General features: G+C 37.3%; 1 protein-coding gene across 6 annotated transcripts in view; it reads left to right on the top strand.

Moving 5' to 3' along the window:
• LRP2 (LDL receptor related protein 2) overlaps window positions 1-19,787 on the top strand; it is a 128,040-nt gene extending 108,253 nt beyond the window's left edge. For 4 of the 6 annotated variants that reach the window (XM_037398860.1, XM_037398857.1, XM_037398862.1 and 1 more), the window contains 15 exons: window positions 644-775; window positions 2,912-3,055; window positions 3,854-4,019; window positions 6,521-6,649; window positions 7,434-7,654; window positions 8,085-8,264; window positions 8,995-9,114; window positions 11,335-11,425; window positions 11,999-12,066; window positions 12,198-12,315; window positions 14,285-14,414; window positions 16,524-16,643; window positions 16,738-16,845; window positions 18,100-18,171; window positions 19,270-19,787. In XM_037398860.1, the coding sequence (XP_037254757.1) occupies window positions 644-775; window positions 2,912-3,055; window positions 3,854-4,019; window positions 6,521-6,649; window positions 7,434-7,654; window positions 8,085-8,264; window positions 8,995-9,114; window positions 11,335-11,425; window positions 11,999-12,066; window positions 12,198-12,315; window positions 14,285-14,414; window positions 16,524-16,643; window positions 16,738-16,845; window positions 18,100-18,171; window positions 19,270-19,431 (1,961 nt within the window). In that variant the 3' untranslated portion in view covers window positions 19,432-19,787. The remainder of the gene's footprint in view (window positions 1-643; window positions 776-2,911; window positions 3,056-3,853; window positions 4,020-6,520; window positions 6,650-7,433; window positions 7,655-8,084; window positions 8,265-8,994; window positions 9,115-11,334; window positions 11,426-11,998; window positions 12,067-12,197; window positions 12,316-14,284; window positions 14,415-16,523; window positions 16,644-16,737; window positions 16,846-18,099; window positions 18,172-19,269) is intronic. The other 2 variants (XM_037398863.1, XM_037398858.1) reach the window with 1 other exon arrangement.
• The last annotated feature ends 64 nt before the right edge of the window (window positions 19,788-19,851 follow it).

Below are 19,851 nucleotides of genomic sequence, written 5' to 3'. Positions count from 1 at the left end.
GAAGGTTATAGTGTCCTTCTGTCCTGCTCCAAAGCAGACCTACAGTAAAGGTTCATTGTACCATATTTTTATCCCGGTTATATGCAGATAAACTATGGTGCAGAGTCTACCCAAAGGCCATTGTTTGTGGTTGTGCTTTATAGTACCTTCACAGGTACCATTTCAGTATGTTTTGATGACAACACTTTGTTGCTCCCAGCTCTTGTTAGACAATATGTGTAGTTTTATTAAGGATGATCCAAGACCACCTTTTCCTTTCCTTGCTGCTGATATTGTTTCTGAGGACTCGGTATCTTTGCTTCAGCATTTCAAGAAGACTTTGCTTCTGCATCTCACTGTAGTTGTGCCTCATCTTTCGTCTTGGTGATTTGACATGAAAATACATGATCAACAATGTCTCTCTGAAAAGCAATCTGATAAGCAGGAGCAATGCAGTTATTAGCCATCTGTAGTTAGTTATGTTAGACAGCAGATGAGTGATGAGGAGTTCTGTTAGGTAACAGATGCTGATGTGACTTATTAGGTCACTGATCTTCTAGAGTATGTGGGGAAGGGACAAACTTACCACTTCATGGAGTAAAGGTGACCAGCATGCAGAAGAAAGAGATTAAGTTCTAATAATTTTTTCTCTACTTATGCCTAGATATTAATGAGTGTGAGATCTTTGGGACATGCACCCAGGACTGCAAGAATTCCAAAGGAAGCTATGAATGTTTCTGTGCAGATGGCTTCAGGTCTGTGGGTGATCAACAAGGGAAACAGTGTGCAGCTAATGGTATGTTAACTGATAGCAAGATTGATTGCTACCTGTAAAGAGCAAGTGGAGTATAGCAACTTAATGAATATAATCCTCTCTTCTTTTAGGAAGGGGATAATGAAAACCAAACATTATTCTGTAACGTATTATTATCTGTGTATTCTGCCCATTCCATAATCAAGAACAGAAGTGCTCATCTCTGCTTCCAATTGTAAACATTAAAAATATTATCTTGATTTGGATACCTGCCTGCCTTTCTCTTCAAGGGCTCCGCAAACAAAAACCTGCTTATCCTGTGGTTGTCATCAGGAGGAAATTAATGTTGCCTGTTCCTGAAGTTTAGGTTTTCTCGACAAAATAATGCATCAGAAGAAAGTTGCATTAAACTGGTACAAATCAAAGGCAGTTTGATGACAGATCGACACTGATTGTTCATGGACTGATGCACACAAATGGGACTTTTGGCCAATGTCAGTCATTAGCTTGTTATCATACCTTAGTGCAGTGCCTACAGTACGTGAACAGTCATTGATTAGTAGAGAGTTGATTCAGAAAACAATAGTAATAGAATAGTAATAATAAAGAGTTGAAGAAAACAGAAAAAAGTGACAATGCAGCAGTATTAGATAAAAGACAACATTGTATTTAGAAAAGTACTTACACTTTAACAGCTTTAAGAGATACATGGTAGAAATATGGTGTGCCTAGTCAGATAGTAAAATCTTCAAAACAGAATGCCTGTGAACAAAACTGTGTGCTGCTAGAGGTTTTGAAACCTGAAAATCATTTGTAATATGAGAAGTGATAAAAGAAAATTATGTCTTCAGGTTTCTGGTCAAGGGACCTAACTCAGCAAATATTTACCGTTGAGCATGAGACTGGAAATACAAGAGGGCATTTGCACCTGAGTTTCTACCTGGCTGCCTTTTTATGTGCCTGTGTCAGAAGTCTAGTTCTTTGAAACCCTTCTTCATAGGCTTTATTCAGGAAGCATGTAGACACCTAAAGTTTTAAAGGCTAAATGACAGAAGATAACATGACTGTAGCTGATAACATCATGAAATTTGTTGTGCTCAGAGTTCTATGTATGCTCAGAACTCTGCTGCTCCTTATAGGACAGGCTTAAAGCACTTATAAATGAGCGCTTCTTTTGCCTGTCTGCTGCAGGCCTGATTAGTAGGCATTTTCAGAACACACAGAATATTAAGTCCCCTTTTCCCTCTAATAGCATATATATTGGAAATGCTGTCAATTTCTACACTGAATTGTATGTTCATTAGAGAATAGTCACTTGCCTTACTCTCCCACAGCTAGGCATGACTTAGAGGGAAAGGGATTGTGTTCAATTGAACACTTCACAGGAAACTGAGTATTATTAGTTGGAAAAGGCACTGGTAAATGAGATTTTCCTTTCCCAGCTGAATGCCTTGTCATTTCTCATTGTGTCTGTGAAGATGTGATTAACATAGGATAATTTCTTCTCTGGGAGAAGGCCTGGGGTTTAAGTCCATGACTCTCAACTGGACTTTGTTCTTGGCAAAAGGGCTGAACAATTAAATTTTCTCACCAGCAAAATTTGGCACGTGGGACTGATACTCCCTATAGTCAAGTTGTTAGAGTATTGAGGCTAAATCCAAATTAAGCTGTGGGTAGGAGAACATTCATCTGTATATGACGACATTAGAATTTAAAGACTTTCAGGTAGAAGAACTCAGATAGGTTGTGGCTCAAAGTGCAAGCAATTTATTTGTACTTTCAGAATTGTTTCCTGTACTGTGAAGGGGGAGCTGAACCACAAAGTGTATAGCAGCATTCTGTTTTTGAGATGTAAGGTGGTGATATGCCAACACTGTAATGTTTAAAATTTTTTAATGCATTATCCCTTAATGTGCAAAATCTCCTTACTGCACAAAATCTATGGTGAAAAGGATAATACTGTCCTCAGTGGTAAGTATTTCCAGAGTTTTAAATTAATTTTGGAAAGCCAAGAAGTTTGAATAGCTCTGAAGTTGTAGAAGTGACCCTGTGATCTTTCTGCTTCTTATGCAGACAGAACTTGTGAAAACCCCAATTTATTTTTGATTAGAAGTGACTTTCATCTGTTTCTTTGAAAATGAAATACACATGAAAATAAAATTCACGATCATTTCCCAGGTAATCCTCCATTGTTGCTGCTGCCAGATAATGTGCGGATTCGAAGATACAATATTTCATCAGAACAGTACTCTGACTATATTGATAACCAGGAGCGCATCCAAGCTCTGGATTATGACTGGGACCCTGAAGGGATAGGCCTGAGTGAGTATGTGTAGAACATTAATACTCAACCATGGAATGGTTGGTTTAAAAGGATGCATTGCTGCCAGTATAGGTACTTAATTTATGCTGGAAATGAAAAAGAAAATCAAATAAGATTGACTGGCCAGGTATTGGTTGAATGTGTCCCTCCCCTTTACTCATTCTTCAGTACCAGTGTGGTTCCTCAATGCTTTAATTTAGTTTAGCTAGGTTTCATACTGTTTTTCCTCTTGTGAATTCAGCAGTGGAATTCTGGCTCTTTAGGATTATGCAGTAGTAGAGGACTGCTGTAAATGAACTGCTTCCTTTTTTTCTGCCTCTGCCAGGCCCCAAACCTGGCTTAAGTCTTGCAAGAGCTAATCCTTACACTAAGCAGGATTGGCGAGTAGATCCCTGTATTAGTTTATATCTTTGCCCCTTTATCAGTTTCCCTGCTTTTTGCCTTTTTTGCAGGGCCACTATTTGGGGCCATATTTGCTCCGTAGGTCATGAGAGTCTAAATTACTCTCAAAATCATATGCAAAGCCTTCTAGAGATAAGATCCTCTACTCTTGAAAAATGTGATACATATTTCTTGATGGTCTAGATCAAGATGATTTTAGATGTGCATCTTGCCTATGATGAATGGCTTAAAAACTTACACATTAACACAATATAATTTAATTGGACAGACAGCTCTGTGTTGTTCATAAATAAATGGGTCTGGTGTCTTCACATAAAAGCCTCAGAAAGATGAAAATTTCCCCAAAATATGGAATAACTAGATGTTAAAAATTATCTTTGTCATCTTTTTGGAAGGTATTGTGTACTTCAGCATTCTGGGACAGGGTTCTGAGTTTGGAGCCATCAAACGTGCTTATCTGCCCACATTTGACAGCAGTAGGAACAATCCTACAAAGGAAGTTGACTTGAATCTCAAGTACATAGTTAATCCTGATGGGTTAGCTGTTGACTGGGTTGGAAGGTAAGTACACTGAAAAGCTATGAAAAGACATAAGCTGTACCTTGCTTATGTCAAGGGTCTGATCAGGCAGTGCAAAACCCATTTTTTCCTTCCTTATGAACTGTCTCTGAAGGTATCTAGTTTCAAGGTACTTCAGGAGAATGTAGTAAGCTCTATTTGCCCAGACAGCAGGTTAAGAGGTCAAATATATGTTGCTGACTGCATCACATATTCTCTGAGGAAACTTGCATTAATCACAACTAGCAGATCAGTTGTACATCAGTAAAGTGATAGTACACTGGCCGTCATGTCAGATGGATTCTTCTTCAAGGACTCAGGGTAAGCTCCAGGGAACAAGCTTTCTCTGCTGTTGGAAGGAGACCTCCCCAGTCCATAATGGAATTTGTCTTTTTTCTTTGCTCCTTTCTTAACCAGCCTTGGGCTGTATGAGCTAATCGCAAAGCAGAAGCAGCTGTGAAATCTGACGAATGAAGTGTTTTCTCAGAAAATTGTAACATTTTTGTAATTGTCTCTCAAGACTTTTTTCTCCCTCGTGTTGGCTGTGGGTTTCTTTAAGTCAAAAACATGGCAATTTTTAAACTTAATCCTAGAAATCATGAGATCACTGCTTACTTTTCCTACCTTGGAGAAAAGCTGGGAGAAAGTTGGGCATAATTTTTGGAAGTTAGATGTTGATGGTGTCATTTCTTGTTTACAGTGTAACTGTTAAAGAGTGTGGTGAACAGGCATAGCTGTAGTTCATTTGGTATAATCTTGAGGGAATCCTTATGTTTGTAGGTAGATGTGATTAAATGTAGTCAGAATTCTGTCTGAAGCTGAACGGACAGAGTTTATAGAGATGGATCAACTGTCTGAATGCTGTTGACAGATTTTGGATGTTCCTGGTGATGCAGTCAATAGGGTGAAGAACAAGGATGCTAAGATCATAGTAAAGCATGAAGTTTCTGAAAAGCTGAAAAATAAAAGAAGGAATTTTAGCTATCTGCTTCCCCTCTGTCATGTGGTTATCAACTAAGTGAATGAATACTTTACCTTTTATGTCCCCAATCAAAATAGGATTGAAGGTGCTTAAGACCTGGGTTGTGGATAGGTAGCACTTTTTTCTGAATGTATTTGTGGCAACAGATTTATTTATTTTTTCCCCTAATGATTCAAAAACCTATTGTATGAGTAGGCAAAGACTGGGAAAAGACTTATTCCAGTTTGCGGCCTGATATGTAGCTTTCATTATCTGGACTCTTTGTGTTAGGTATGCTATGTTAGGTGAGCTATGAAATAGTTATGAAGTTGCTCATGCAGTACATCACCCTAATTTCTGCAGCAGGATAAGTCAGTCTGGCTGGCTGAAGTGATTCACTAGCCTGAAAAATTGTGCTAGTCATGATGGAAAAAAAAAAAAAAAAAGAAGTGGAAAATCGTATCTTTCCTTCCAGCAGTTTTTAAATAGGAGGTAGATATATTAAGGCCTGGGCTACTAGCCTTTAGCCTTCAAGCTGTTTTGCTGTTTGCTTTGTGAACTGCAGGCCACCCAGAAAACCAAAAACCTCTGAGGGCAGGAGAAAGTGTATGAATTTCTATTCACAAATTTATATGGTCATGAGAGCAATGAAAACAGATACATATGACCAGCATCCTGGTGAGGCTAGCATCTTTAGCATGTCAAACATAGTATTATACTGATTCCAGAACAATGTTGAAACATATTTTTTAAAAAAACATATTTAAGTGTCTGCACATTATATAAAAACTGATATACAGGGTTTGGGACACTTAGTCCTTCCACCCATATGCAAAATAGGAATTACAGTATTTTCTCAAATTCCCAAGCCAATTACGAGATAATTTATTCCATGAGAAGGCACTGTGTGATTAGTGGGTGCATAATAATGAATACATTTATTATCTAAGGTCAAAAACAGAGCCGTGATGAGAAAGATAAGCAAAACTCAAGGAAGAGTAGACTGCCCTGTTTGTAAGGACTAAAAGCATTTGCATCTGATGTGGTTTATCCATTAACATCTCTGTTAGAAGACAGAAGTCTAGAGAGGAGCTAGTCTAGAGGACTAGTAAGATGGATACCTGTAGAGCTGCTGTATAAATTAAAGGCTAAATGAATTTTTGTTTGTAATGAACCTCATAGTCTCCTGGAAAATGGAATCTTTAAAGATGCTTATTAGCTGCCTCTGGTGCTTAGAAGTAACAGTGACAGTTCTCAGTAACCTTTTAATGATGATTATTTGACAGGGAACAGAGGCAGCTGCAGAAACTTTGTCAGAGAAGAAAACTAGTGAGCCCATAGATCACATTTGCTAAACTCACCTATATTTAGGGTTTGTATATTCCAGACTGAAAAAGTTCATATGTAATCAATGCAGCTTCATTATATTAATTTTGTTTGGGTTTGATATAGCTTTTCTTAAAAAAAAATAAAAAAATTTGTTATTCCTCTCCCAAGTATAAACTATTTACTTCTGGAATGTTTTGTGTTTTATGTAATGCAGACATCTTTACTGGACTGATTCAGGGACTAATCGCATAGAGGTGGCAAAATTAGATGGACGGTACAGAAAGTGGCTTATCTTTTCTCTACTGGATCAACCAGCAGCTATTGCTGTCAATCCAAAACATGGGTAAGTGCTACAGGACTTCCCAGAATTGTTTTCAATGCTATTCAATACCAAAAAATCAAAACAATGATTAGTTTTACAGGAAAGACTAAGAGAATGCTTTCTGGAGTTTCCCTTTACTAATGTTAGGAAATTTGTGTACATGGGAAAGTATTTTAGGAGTAGATTTCATATGGGTGCTTGTGTTGGTGACACCACCAGGTAGGTCAAATAAAAATATCCTTTCTACAGTATTGTGTGCTCACTGAATTTTCCTGTTAGTACTGAAATAGGGAAATAGATGTGAATGTCTCATTAGAACCTCCAAGCAATACAGACACAGCCTCCTTCACAGTGGAAAACAATGTAAATGCACTGGTACGTTCAACAGCGGTGCTTGCTACATCTTGTATTATATGGTGGATCACCAGATACCTCAATATGTGCTTCTCAGCTGGAGTAAAGCAGCATGGCTCCTGAAGTCACATGGGCTCTGCAGCTTTGTTGTAACTGATGGATGTTCAGTGTTCACAGTCATTTTTCTTCCACTAAGAATGACAAACTGTCATTAAAACCACTCTGTCCCCAAATCAGGACACAAGATGAAAACATTATTATTTTGGTATTTATCTTCTGTACTTGAAACAAGCCTGTTCAGTGAACTGTCTGTGACTTTCCCTGATCACATCCGCAGAACAGGTTGCTGAAGAGCTTTATGTTCCACAACTGACCTTTTCTATGAAACACCAAAGGATAATCATGGTGACCAAATTCTGAACCATATTAAATTCTGGGTCTGTCCTTTCAGGCTCATGTATTGGACTGACTGGGGAAGGCAGCCAAAGATTGAATGTGCCTGGATGGATGGACAACAAAGACAAACTCTGGTCTCTGAAGACCTTGGCTGGCCAACAGGTCTTTCTATTGATTATTTGAACAATGACAGGATCTATTGGAGTGATTCTAAAGAAAATATTATTGAATCCATGAGACCTGATGGGACAGACAGAACCATAGTATTACATGGAGGTAAGAACTTGTGCAATTAATATAATGGTACTCAAGATGTATGCTAACAAGCATTTGGGCTTCACAAGTGGGGCTAGATCTGGGAGCTTTTCAAAGGGTGAGTCTTGTTAGTGTTTTATCCTCCTTTATACAGGGAAAAATGGCACACCAGGTTCAGAGTTCATGATGCCTGGTAACTAGATTTCCATGACCCAAATAGGGGACAATGTGGAAAACTGGATTCTTGCTTTTTTATGTATATTATCGATCAGTCTGCAGGTACAGTGACATGAAGTGTTGAGGCACATGGGGTTGTGTATATATATATATATAGCTGCAAATGTCTTAAAATGAAAGGATTAAATGGTATATTTAACCTGAAGAAGGACAGCAGTTTTATCAATCCTGCTAGAGATTTGCTTGCTGACAGTCTATTGTTTGGTTCTTTGAGAAGTAAGCAGTCCATACAGCCTCGATGTCTTTGAAGGCCATTTATATTGGATAGCTAAAGAACGAGGAGAAGTCTGGAAGAAAGATAAATTTGGAAATGGAGAAAAAGTGAAAGTGCTGACTGTAAATCCATGGCTTACTCAAGTGCGCATCTATCACCAGCACAGATACAATCAATCAGGTAGGTAATTAGCATCCTTTAGTGAGCTATTCCTTGCTAGGATATCAAAGTTGGTTTTGATGTCTTCAAAGAGATTAATAATCTTCTGATAATGTATCTATCAGTATGTGATAATATTAATTTCTGAAAACACAAAATTGGAATAGAGGCTGGCAAGTATTTTCTGTACATCCAAAGTTAAATCAGCTGTGGAATACCACGCACTGCTCTTTAGAGTCTCTTAGAACTAAGTTATGACCCTGTCCTTTCTCGTCTTCCCCTCCATGATGGAGTTGTCATAGAGGTGGCAGTCACAATATGAATTAATCCTGGTAACCTACAAAGCGCTGGCCATTTAATACTGCCTCCAAGGGGTTTATTTCAGCTATGACATGTCCACAGTGCTCACAGGGGAAGATGTCCAGAGGAGCATCCAACATACCCCTCTTAAAAGGTATTTTAGCTTTCATAATCAGAAAGCTCCATGTTGCTTGGAGATGTTTAGTTTCTTCTTGGTGCTACACTGTCTTCCAACAGCCATGGTCTCTCCCGTAAGAATGTAAAAAAAGATGAGAGAGAAGGTTTTGATATAAATGTGGTATTTGAACATCTGTTGTTTTTACAAATGGATCTAAACTTGTTTAGATTTTTGGTGTGTGATAATACTCTACTGACTATGAAATTTCCCTGCCTTACCTCAGGAATATGCTGCACTCTTCTTCAACTGCCTTTATCACTTCTTTTTTCCCAGTGCCTAATCCTTGTAAAGATGTCTGCAGCCACCTCTGCTTGCTGAGACCAGGAGGATACACCTGCACTTGTCCTCAAGGGACTCGATTCATAGAAGGCAGCAGCACAGAGTGTGATGCAGGTAGAATAATTTGTCAAACTAAAAATGAACACAAAGGAAGCTTTTCTTTAGAATGTAAACATGTTACTGTATTAGAAACATGCAGGGATGAGCTAACTGATATAATAGATGTTGGTAAGTCAGGATATCTGGCTTTTATTCTCAGCCATCACTGATTTTGGTCACCTTGTGTGTTTCATTTAATCTCTTTGCATGTCATTTGTAGAATGGATATAGCTATATTACTCTAACCCGTCCAGACCCAGCTGCAAAATTGGTCACAGTTTATGATTTTTGTTCTGAAATTGCAAAGTATTTTATTTTCATTCTTTTCAAATGCACTGGTTTCAGAACTAGAGAATTTCTGACAAATTATAGTTTATAATTGTATTTACAATTCTGTACAAGGTATTGTTTAATCAGTATAATAGAATACAATAGAAACTTGAAACAAAACTTGCAGAACCCACAATGAGAAGAGAGATAACTTCTAGACAATTGTCATGCACTGGAAAGCCTTTTAAGTGCTAGAATTTAGTGCTTGGTTGTTGCATTGCAGCAGAGCCCCCACAGTGCTTCCAGGAGTGCCAATAAAATAGAATTGCTCAGCCTTCCCTGAGAAGAAAGAGCATACCACTGCAGGTTTTCTGTTTCTCTAGCTGAGAGTCTGCATTCTTGGTTTACAGTGATGTGGGTAGTAGCCAAATGTCCTTGTACTTGTCCTTGCAACCTGTCTCTAATACATTATACTTTATAACATTGTCTGACATCTTTTATGTGGTTAGTCTTCTCTGAATTATCTTCTTTTTGCATTAAAAGAGGAAATGTCATGATTTTTTACATGGTCTTGCCTCTAAATTACGTTTTCTTAATAACTGTTAATGCTTTTTCCTATTGCCACATGGTGTGAGCTGCAGAAAGAGAAGCTAGTAATTTGATGTAATAGTGAACGGAAATGTGCAATACATGTTTAAAGTAGGGATCAATAACACTGTTGATTGCATTTGCTATTTGCTGTTTATTGCTCTGAGGACACTGCATTTGTTATTCTCTGCTGAAACTGATTTACATAAAATATCCAGGAATTAAGAAAGCTGTGCTTAACCTTATTTTGAGGAAAAGGAGACAGGAAATAGGATATACAATACTGTCTCCATTTTTGAACTTCAGTTTTTTTCTTGACTTTAAGCAAATCCAGTGAGCCATGACTGCCGTAATTTCTCTGTATTGCAGCTACTGAGAAACGTAGCCTGTAAGACCCCTGCATTTCCCCCTTTTGTATGCCATTTACTTGAAGGGAGTTTTACCTGTAAACAACATCGTAGCAACAAACTTCCTCTGCCTCTGGCTGATAAAATTTTATGACAAATGTCTTATGTTCTAACTTGTCAGTGTGAGACAGGCTGTCAAAGTCTATCCTTAATTTATAGCCTATAATGATGTCTAAGATCCAGAGCTTTTCCTATGTGAACTATGCTTTTTGGCAGCATGTCCAGCTTCTTACTGAAGGCTAGTACTTTTCACTTCTTTTTTTTTTTTCCCTCCACTTGACTTAGCAGTAGAATAATATCAGAAACTTTATAGCTCTGTGTTTGGGCCAGCTCAGGCAGTGCTGCCACTTGGTCACCTCAGGGCTCCTGGAGTGCAGCTGAGACACTGGCATGATGAAGAACAGGCTTCTGCACTACCTGGTGCCAAGCCATCAGCATGTGCTCTGCACTGACCAAAAACTGACGACTTTGGGCTTCTCCCTCTTTCTCACTGGCAGGATGTATGAGAGTTTAGAGGGCCCTCCTGTATGTGCATTTCCATCCACTGCTTTTCTTCATAAGTAAATGCATCACAGTTTGTCCCTCTCTACGCAGCTTCCAGCTGGTTGGAGGGAAGTATCTGGGCAAAGGAGATCAAGTATTACTGCTTTCTGAATGGAGAGGTTTGAAGGGTAGTGGTGGACTGCATTGCAAGGGCAAAAGAAAGTGATGGGACATATAGCTTTTGAGTTGTCTATGCCTACTTTTACTGAATAAGAAGTTTTCTGATAACAGGTTTTACTTCAATTAAAGCAAGCTAATTTGACAGAAAATAAATAGAAAAGCAACAAATACATTTAAAGCAAAGCTTATGAAAAGTAGCCCGTGACTTTGCATGCACAAGTTCTGTAGAGATAAATAAAAAGTTTTATGGTAGTATTTCTTTTGTTGAAGATGTCTTGATAACGTGTGTGGCTTTTGAATCTTGCAGCCATTGAATCCCCTCCCACAATGCCACCAGCATGCAGGTGCATGTATGGAGGAACATGCTATATAGATGAAAGTGGTCTTCCGAAATGCAAGTAAGTCAGTATGTTGTTAAGGTAGTCCTGGGTCAGATTGTGCTGATTTAGTCTCACAAAATAATTAAATTGTTTGAAATGTGTTGGAAATGCTTCAGAAGGTGTCTGTAGCAGCATGTTTGTAACAATCACAGCAAAACACCTATGTGCATAAAAATATCAGCAAATAAGCAATGTAAATGCATCAGTTTGGAAAAAAACCCAAAAACAAACCACACCCAAAACCTCAGAACAGCAAACCTCTGCAGATTCTAGTAAGAGGCTATACTGAAAAACTGTAACAATGGAGATCAGTAAATGTAACCTGGAACAACCAGTAGGTGCCACCGATGCTTTGCTGAAACCAAATCTTTTAACTTCAGTGACTAGTTTTCTGAGTCAGCACTTTTTATTTCCACTTTTTATTCGGTGAAGAAGCAGACATACTATATTTACAATCAGCGTAATATATAATTACTGAGCATGGAGTTAAAATTTTTGGCATGTAGATAAACAGTACTGAACATAATAACAAAGCTGAGATCCTAGACTTAATAAAAGCCATTCAGTCAGCTGTCCTTCTGATGTTCACAGGTGTTCATATGGCTACACTGGCAATTATTGTGAAATAGGATTGTCAAAAGGAGTGCCTCCTGGAACAAGTAAGCTTCAAGTATATATTACACTTGATATTTTGAGCTGTTCAGGGTCCAGCTTATAATTCTTTGAGCTCTTTTTTACATTGACCTATGCTTGCTTGAATGTTTGCTTATTCTTCTGTCTTTGAAAGCAGCAGTAGCAGTATTGCTGACTGTCATACTAATCATAATAATTGGAGTGTTAGCGGTTGGAGGCTTCTTTAACTACAGACGAACTGGTTCCCTTTTACCAGCGCTTCCCAAACTACCAAGGTATGTTTAGAAGGCTTTCATAGTTGGAATGTCTGTGCACTGACAAATCTATGTTTATTCCCAAGTATTTCTGAAAAATCCAGTTTGTTGGCTATGTACCCATTCTCTTGGAATATGGGAAGTGCACTGTTGCAGCAAATCAGGAGGATTTTTGATTCTAAGCAATATCATAGCTGATCATTATTTCATAAAAAAGGACTATTGTAAAACTCGTCACATTCCCAATTAGTTTTTAAATAATGAGCAATAAAGAAGACTGTTTACCAGATCTGGAACTGGATATTCATTTCAAAGAGATAAAAAAGACCATAATTACATATGTTTGGATTTTTTTAGAGAAGTTTGTCAGAAGTTGATTCTGGCAAAGAGATCTCTAACATTTAAAGGCTGAGCTCATCTGCAACACTGTGTTCATTAGTTTAAAAATAATATGGGGCATGTATAGTTAACTTCTATTTATTTCCATTGCCAGAGAAATCTGGGCTTTTTGTAGGTTTCTGCAATCCTGACAGTCATACTGTTTAGTGAAAACCAGCTTTGTGGAATATAATTCAAAAATACTTGATGCTTTAAATCAAAGGAATATGAAGAAAAAAATTTGTAAATATTTTGAATTATTTTTTTTTAAGGTCAGAATATAATGCATCAAGATTTTTTTTTTTTTAGCTTTAAGGAAATTATATGTCTTTAAACACATAAAGCTGCATCTTCATAGTCTTTGCACCAATTTCACAGTAGTAGCTTTAAATCAGTGTAATTAAATCATTGTAATCAGTAATGTGGATGTAGCTACAACTGCTTCCTCACTGGAGGATTACACTGAACTAATTAAATCTATTTTTGACTTGACATAGTTAAATTGGGGCAAAATTTTTTTGTGCAAATCAATCCTGTAGACAGAGTTTGTAAGAAGTCTCTAAGTTGCTCACTGAAATGCTCTGTTTCTTTCTTTCTTGAATGGAAGTTTTCTGTGTCATCAGATAGTGAACAAGTAGAAATTTTAATGTACTGACTCAAACTTTACCATTCAACAATACTTCTCATATAAGCTATGAGGCCACGTGAAATTGAGATGTCAGTGTTTTGTCTGTGAGGCTTGGTTCAGAGTTTTCATTTCTGCCATGAATATGCCTTAGTGCTGCCATTTTTCAATCCCTCTTTAAACTGTTAACTTGTACCTTTACTGCAGAGTTAACTCAAGCTATAGCTTAACTGTTGCCCTAAATATGGGACTTGTCCATGTACAGGAATCATAGCTAAGATTTAAGGTTTCCTAAAATTCCATCAGCTGATGCCTGCAGGGCCAACTGGTAAGGTGTGTGCACAGTGTACCAGCTGTAGACAAGAGTTTTAGTACAAGCCAGCTCCAAAGAGGACACACAAATGGAAAGATTATTTCAATGCTTCTGTCTTCCTTCAAGTTAGGCAAATTTGATAAAATGAACTCGAAGTTTAACTCTGCAGTGGATTTGCAGTTGCATGGTTTTGGGGAATTGCATGCTCAGATTTCTGTGCAGAAAGCTCTGTATTTGGCTATTCATTGTTGTCTTTCACTGCTCCTATTGTTTTGAACCTGACAGTGTTCTATCAGCCCATTTCCAAAGTTTCTCATGCAAGTCTAATGTGCACTTGTGATTACTGTAAATGTATATGCAGATTGAACATTTGCTTATACAAAAAACAGTATTGTGCAGTTGTCTTCATGATTTGCATGCATAAACATCTTTAGCATAGATGTTGGAATTAAGTCCACAAATGTTATGCCATTTCAGCTGCAGTTTAACTTAGGTTAAAAGAACTGTTGTACTAATGCAGGAATACTACTCCTGGTGCCCTCACTAGCTTGCCTATACCCAGAAAAAATTCCAAGTGATAAGTATGCAAGAACAACTAGAAAAATCTGTATTATGAGTTCACTTTGTGTATAATCTGGTTTTTGTGGGTTGTGTTTGGTTTTTTTTTTTGGTAGTTTAAGCAGTCTTGTAAAATCTACTGAAAATGGCAATGGGGTAACTTTCCGATCTGGAGCAGATGTGAGTATGGACATAGGAGTGTCTGGCTTTGGAGGAGACTCTGCTATAGACAGAGCAATGCAAATGGTAAGGTTTAGTTCTGAAATAATTTTTTTAGATTATGTTCTTTCCTCTGTCAGCTAAAAATGACATGAAAAGTCTTTTATGTAAAAATGATAGTGGTATAATAAATATGTTCTAGAAAAAGAAGTGAATGTTGAACTGATAATTTCCTGAAATAGATTTTTGTAAATTGAAGACAAGGACAAATGTAGGCTGTTCTTCAAAATGATATGACTTTTCTCATGATTTATATGGTAGAAATTAAGTAGATAACCCCCTTTCCTATTTAAACATATTAATGGAATATATGGGGAATTAGTAGGCAAATAAAATATCTTAAGAAGGAATTATTTGAGAGCATTTGTGTTGCATACAACAGATTAAAAAGTGTGGTTTTCAAATCCACGCTGTAGGTTAGAAACTTCAGATGTAAAACTCAGGCCTAACCACAACGTACACTACTTTGCAGTACAAATTATAAATTGGACAGTTCCTTATTTTCACAAGTTTAAACAAATCATGTTTAATAATTTTGGGGACATCATAAAGTATAACTCTACTTCATCCATATTTTGTTATGCACATCTGAGATACAGCACACCCTTGTGTTTCCTGTACTGTAAAAATACACCCATTTACCACAAGAAGTAAAATATAATATATTTTTACTTACAGCAAATAGATCACAGGTATGTTTGAATAATACACATTTGCTGCAAAGTCTACACTGGCAACTCCCTAAACTTTGGAATTTAAAGATAAATTACAGACTTAACTGCCTGTAAATAATATGAAATTAAACATCTAGTGAAGATTAAACTCATAATAATGTATATGATCATCTTCTAGATGAAGAAACACACCCTTTGTTAAAACTAAGCAGCTTGTGTAATGAAACAACCATATGAACATTTCAGTAAATACTAGGAAAATAGCTTTAGGCTTGAATATTACCTCAAGTCTTTTTCATGCATGAAAAACTTCATGGTACTTTCCATTTTCTGACCTAATAATGACATACTGAAGTCCAACTGATGCAGTGTATATGTTGCTAATAACAGGTCTGGATACAGGGTATTTCTACTTAAGTGATGTTAATTCTCCCCGTGTGTTCAGAATATAAACAAAAAAATGATATAGTTCACTGGGAAAGAATTCAGAGGGTTTAGTTTATGGCAGCAAAGAACTGTGGGATGTGCCTTCTAAAATTTTAACATCGCATATGCATGAGTAGACGTTAGAGGTATGTTTTTCAGTGTGGCTATTCGTAGTCAAGTTACGCTAATTTGAGGGAGCTGACAAGTTCGCCGTGTGGTAAAGAGCTATACTCTGACAGCACAAAGCATGAATCCTTATGGCATGAAACAACGGTTTGTAAAAATGATGTAGGTTTAAGCCACCCCTGGGTGGCTATCCTTATGTTGCACTAAATATTTTCTTAAGAAATACTTAACTTGGCACCTTTGCCCACCTGCTGCAAGCACCGTAGCTGCCGCTCAGGGTTTCACACCATGTGTAAAGCAACTGCTATCCAAACAGTGGTCTTTATACATGGGCAAAGTATTGTTTTATAATAAGAGATATGCTAAAAACTGTGAAACGTTTTATTTTTGACATAACTCGTATGCTATATCTAAGGGGATGCACTTACTACTTTGTCTTAAAAACTATAGCAATCTCCCTGCTTGGACAAAATGAATGGATCCCATTCTTTTATATGTCAGATAGTGCTTATTAATTTGTATGTAATTTTGAGGTTTCTAAAATGAAATATTTATGTTGGGATTATGCTTTGGTATCTCTCCCTTGTTGAAGGTGTGATTTGTGAGAATCATCTTTCCTCATCATAAAATACTTAGAGTCAATTATTGAAATGTGAGGCTTTTTTTGTCGAGCTAGGAAATGGGTTAATATCAGAATAATCAATGGTCTAGGCTGCTAAGTCAGTGAGTAGAATAATGGATGGTGAACTAATGTTATGATTTAACATATGCTAGATTTTGTCTAAGCCTATGTTGAATTAAACAGGCATTGTTCACTGAGATGAAGAATTGGACTATAAATTAATTCCTAAGAGTACGGAGGCGTTTGTTGCACTACAGTTGTTATTCTGTGGTTTCTTTTCCTTCATAGAATGAAAACTTTGCAGTGGAGTCAGGGAAACAGCCGATCACATTTGAAAATCCAATGTATGCAACCAGAGATGGTGGAGCCAGCAGAGCCAGTGCAGTTACAGTCGTTCGGCCAACACATGTAAGACAAACTTAGGCTTGACTTTCACCTTTCATTTTCCTTATGACCTTCTTTTCTTCTTTGAAGAATGTTGATTTTCCTCCTTCTCCTACAGGTAGCAGCAGTTGGTAGTGAAGAAAATGAAAATTTTGAAAACCCTGTGTATGCCTCTGTGATATCTGCTAGTCCGAAGGAACCCCCTCAGGGTACAGATGTACCTCGGGTAGGACATAAAAATACTCTAAAGCTCCCTTGTTTGTTTTGCACTCCAAATCAGGGAAATTGAATTGTTAGGGAAGCTGCAGTATAGTTCCAGTTGTCTTTAAATAATGCCATGGGGCTGACACACAATCTGCATCAAGTCCAACTAACTGGACTGTGTTTACAAGAGCTGGCCAGTAACAGTTTGATACGAGAAAAGCAGTGCAAGCACAGAATTGCCTAGGGCACACAGTAAGGATCTGTTTGGATTAAACCCCCTCTTCTTCCTGGCCTACCCAGTTATTTTGAAGTTAATAGATTGGAACAGAGAGCTTCCTTTCACTGTTATATTTCATTTTGAGGGCAGATAGTAGTCTGAAAATTCTAATATAACTGCTGTAAATTGTCATTGTTACCCAGCAGAAAATATTATAACTAAGGCTTTACTTTGGACTTCTAACAGTTATTTGTAAATGCCTAGTGAACTATACCTTGATAAAAGCAGCAGAGTGTGTGGGTTTTTTCTTTTTTCTTCCCTGTAAGATATGAAAAGAAAACTCAAGAAAAATTACATTTTGGTTTAAAAGACTGAAACCCAGGGGTTTTTTGTATGCATGGTAAATTGAAATAAGACATTTAGTCAGTGTACTGTTGTAATTTTTTTTCACATTTATTTGTAATTGTATTCATATTTAAAACTACTAGCAAGAACTTTTAAGATACTTGTTCTATGTGTTCTTGCAGGACACTTTAACAGTCAAGATCAAAGTATCGCCTCGTTGAGATTGTTCTTGATTCATGAAAGATACATTTTTATGTCTTAAAATCCATCTGAATGAGCTGATGATGGCTTGTTTACAGGACTACTTTCACACATTGTGCACTAAAAAGCATCTCTGCTAAGTTTTGAAATGACAGCTCTGTGAACTTGTAGTTTCATGTCCCTCAGTAATTTCTCTTGTGTTTTTTTCAAGGCAGTTTTTTCCTCTTTAACCTATTTGTCTGGAATTATAGGCTTCCATGAATTATTTTAGTCACTTTTATTGCCTTCTGGCTCAGACTTATGAATACTGCTTTAGGTAAAATAACCGTGACCGGTTATCTATCAGAGAAGAAAGTTGAGTTCCATGCTTAGAGTTACAATATGGTAATGTAAGAACATCCAGCTGAAATCACGGAGTTAGCTTTCAGTGCAAGTGAAATCCGACAACAGTGATGTCAGTTTCCAGAGAACTTGAGAACAATCGGTAAAGTTCTAATAATTTTTATGTTTCAGGAATCAAAATGGAGTTTCTTCAAGAGAAGAATGAAACAAAACACTAATTTTGAAAACCCGATATATGCAGAGGTATTGCTTAATATTGTATAATTCTATTTTTCAGCTCACATACCGCTGGACTTTTTTCTTGCTTTCATAGGCTACAGAGTATGAGTAGATTCTGCTGCTGAGGCAGCACAGAAATTCCAGGTAGGTCAAGGTAGGACTGAAGTGGTTTTGAGAAAAGTTACAAAGCCTCATGCAGAATGAGGTGTTCAGCAGGGATCCAGCTCAGGCAGTGCAGCTGCATTGCCTGCCCAAGCACTGTGGCCTGCTCGTGCTCTGACATCTCAGGTGCTGGTTTCAGCTTGCTGGTGCTGGTTTCAGCTTCCTGGTGCATTCTGGCACAGCTCAGTGACCCAGCACAAGTGGGAGGCTACTACTAAGACGCTGAAGTGTCTTATTTCTGCCCTCTCAGTCCTGGCTTCAGCACTGCACAAAAATTCAATAGCTCTGCATACTGCAGCCCTGTTCCCATGCCAGCCCTATTTTTTTCATCCATACAGCTGAGTGACACAGTTCATTTAAGATGGTGTGCCAGCAGGTGGTATGTGTGCTGGTGGAATTCTCCCCTGGCTTGGATATGAAGGTTTGGAGTTCTGCTGACTTGAGCAAGTAATTCTAGCCCTTTTCACTTTTGGCCTTCCAGATGGCCTAAGTGTCTAAAGAAACTCAGTCCCACAGTCATGTGATTAAACTAGCTGATTTTTGTGAAAAATTTAGGTTTCTAATGCTTGAACAAGGTGAGAAAGCATTCAGGAAGCCAAGGATTCATTTCCCCAACACTAATGAATTGTAACTATTTACAAACAGTAGTAGTGCCGATGTTTTCTACATATATATGTGCATATAGACATATCAAGCTATTCCTGACATTAAGCATTAAAATAGGTGTCCCAGTGTGTGGAATAAGTTTGTAGTAGCATATTTACTCAGCTGTACCATCTGAAGTGAAATTAACATTTAATTTTGTTATAGGTGGTGATTTGTAGAAATAACTTATACCATGACACTTGACTTTAGCAAAATACTTGGATATTTATTTAACATTTCTGAAAGGTTGGATGTTTTATGCATTAGAATGTTAACTTGGTTATGTTAATGTTATGTTTATGTTTATTGTTCTAGATGGAAAAGGAACAGCAACAAGACACGGAAAATGTTCCTACCCCTTCTCCTTCGCTGCCATCCAAGATTACTCTGAAGAGAGACCAACCATTAGCTTATACAGCAACAGAGGATACATTTAAAGACACCGCCAATCTTGTTAAAGAGGACTCTGTAGTATAACTAGGTAAATGATTTAGGGAAAATTAGACACATCCATTTGCACATATATTTTTTATAAACAGAGGAGTTAGGTTCACATTCAAATGCTTTATAAAAATATATACATCTCTTAGCCAATGGCTGGAGATGTATGTTGAAACTATGCCTTGTTTTTTGACAAATGCCAATTTCTATTTTTATGAACAATTATCGTGATGTACTATATGTATATCTTTGCACTGAAGCTGTCTGAAAGCAATGTTATAAATATATTGTACATTTGTAAATTTTTGAAAGATTATCTTGTTTGGTGGTGTTGCTAGTAGAAATCTGTATGGAATTGGTCAGCTTTTTAGAGATAAATTCATTAACTAAAAGCTGAAACTAAAAAAGAACCAAACAAGGTGAATATAGGAACATTACTGATTCACAGGTTCTTTA

Source organism: Falco rusticolus, chromosome 8, assembly GCF_015220075.1.
Source record: "Falco rusticolus isolate bFalRus1 chromosome 8, bFalRus1.pri, whole genome shotgun sequence".
NCBI lineage: Eukaryota > Metazoa > Chordata > Aves > Falconiformes > Falconidae > Falco > Falco rusticolus.
The sequence above is the reverse complement of the archived record's forward strand: the minus strand, read 5'-3'. Positions and strand labels throughout refer to the sequence as shown.